The 1,264-nt window shown below is 56.5% G+C and overlaps 1 protein-coding gene across 1 annotated transcript; it reads right to left on the reverse strand.

The window, feature by feature from the left end:
* Positions 1-469: 469 nt before the first annotated feature.
* LOC104625868 (nitric oxide synthase, brain-like) lies at positions 470-1,201 on the reverse strand. The gene has a single exon (XM_010293618.1). The coding sequence runs from the start codon at positions 1,199-1,201 to the stop codon at positions 470-472; it is 732 nt and encodes a 243-aa protein (XP_010291920.1).
* Positions 1,202-1,264: the final 63 nt, after the last annotated feature.

Consider the following 1,264-nt stretch of genomic DNA (forward strand, 5'->3'; position numbering starts at 1 on the left):
CTCCCTCTCCGGCAGTTCATCAATAGCAGATTTCAAGGGAAGAGCTCCAAATCGGCAAAGACCGACGATACCGTGAATCTTATTTGGCAGATGGGGAAACTGAGGCACGGGGGGTTGTTTAAAGCTTACAATAAATTAGAAAACACGGAACAGAAACAAAACCCAGCCCATGATCCGCTCTGTCACATGGCTCAGCTTTCCATGACACATTCCTCCGGCTGTCTCCCCAATTTCCCACGCTTACATCTCTCTCCCTTTCTTCCACCATCTATTCCCAGTTTTTCATCCCTTTTCTCTTCCTCTCATCAACCACTTCCCCCTTTTTTTGCATCTCTTCCTCCCCACCTCCATCCCGCTGTGTCAGACAGCAGCCATTTCTGGCCAGGTGCCCACCGCCACCTAAACCAGCCACGCTGGGTAGCCAAAACCAGCACATTTCACCAAATATAAAAAAAATGTATTTAGGGACCTACCAGTCCACCTGGACTTCTATATCTCTTGTCTCTACCTTGGAGGGTGCATCTCCACCGCTGTCCTTACTGCTGCTCTTCAGGAGATCCAGGACGGGCTCAATCTCTTTGAGCAGTTCATTGTCTTCCACGCCGCCGTTGAGGCAAGGGTGGCCACAGGCCCCCTCCTTCCCCTTCCCAGCGTCCTGCCCTTTGCTGCCAGTAACGACGCCGTTAATGTGGACCATCGGCTCCACCTCCCGCCCGATCTCTCTTGTCCACAGGGAGCCCATAGCGTGGTCGGCTCCTGGCAGCGGCTGCTCTTTGCCGTGCGGGCTTGGGTTGGACAAGTCAACTGCCTTCGGAGGTGAGCAGAGGGGTCTGGTGACACGGATGGTTTTTGGTGTCCCGTCGCCTGCAAAAGTGGTCTCCAGGTGAGTGGTGAAGCCCTCGGGGCCCCGCAGGATGAGGACCACGTAGGTCTCGGAGGCGATGCTTCTCAGTATCTCCAGCGCGGTCTCATAGCTCATGTCCACCAGGGGCCTGCCATTGACGGCTAAAATGATGTCCCCAGCCTGGATGAGGCCACTCTGCTCCGCAGCCCCGCCCCGGATCAGGTCCGAGATGATGACGGGCGGCTTGCTGACGCGCTCTTTCACCAGGAAGCCAAGGCCGCCCACCTTGCGCTTGAAGAGCCTCACCGAGATGACGTTGGGCTGTATCTGCTGCACGCTGAACACACTCTCTTCCATGGCAGCTCCCCTCCTTGAGCCTGCGGACTAGGACCTCGGCACCCACCGAGAGCGGAGAAGGTC

This window comes from Phaethon lepturus, unplaced genomic scaffold, assembly GCF_000687285.1.
Source record: "Phaethon lepturus isolate BGI_N335 unplaced genomic scaffold, ASM68728v1 Scaffold30158, whole genome shotgun sequence".
Lineage (NCBI taxonomy): Eukaryota > Metazoa > Chordata > Aves > Phaethontiformes > Phaethontidae > Phaethon > Phaethon lepturus.

Coding starts and splice junctions, on each gene's coding strand:
- LOC104625868 (XM_010293618.1), bottom strand. CDS start 1,201: ATGGAAGAGAGTGTGTTCAGCGTGCAGCAGATACAGCCCAACGTCATC.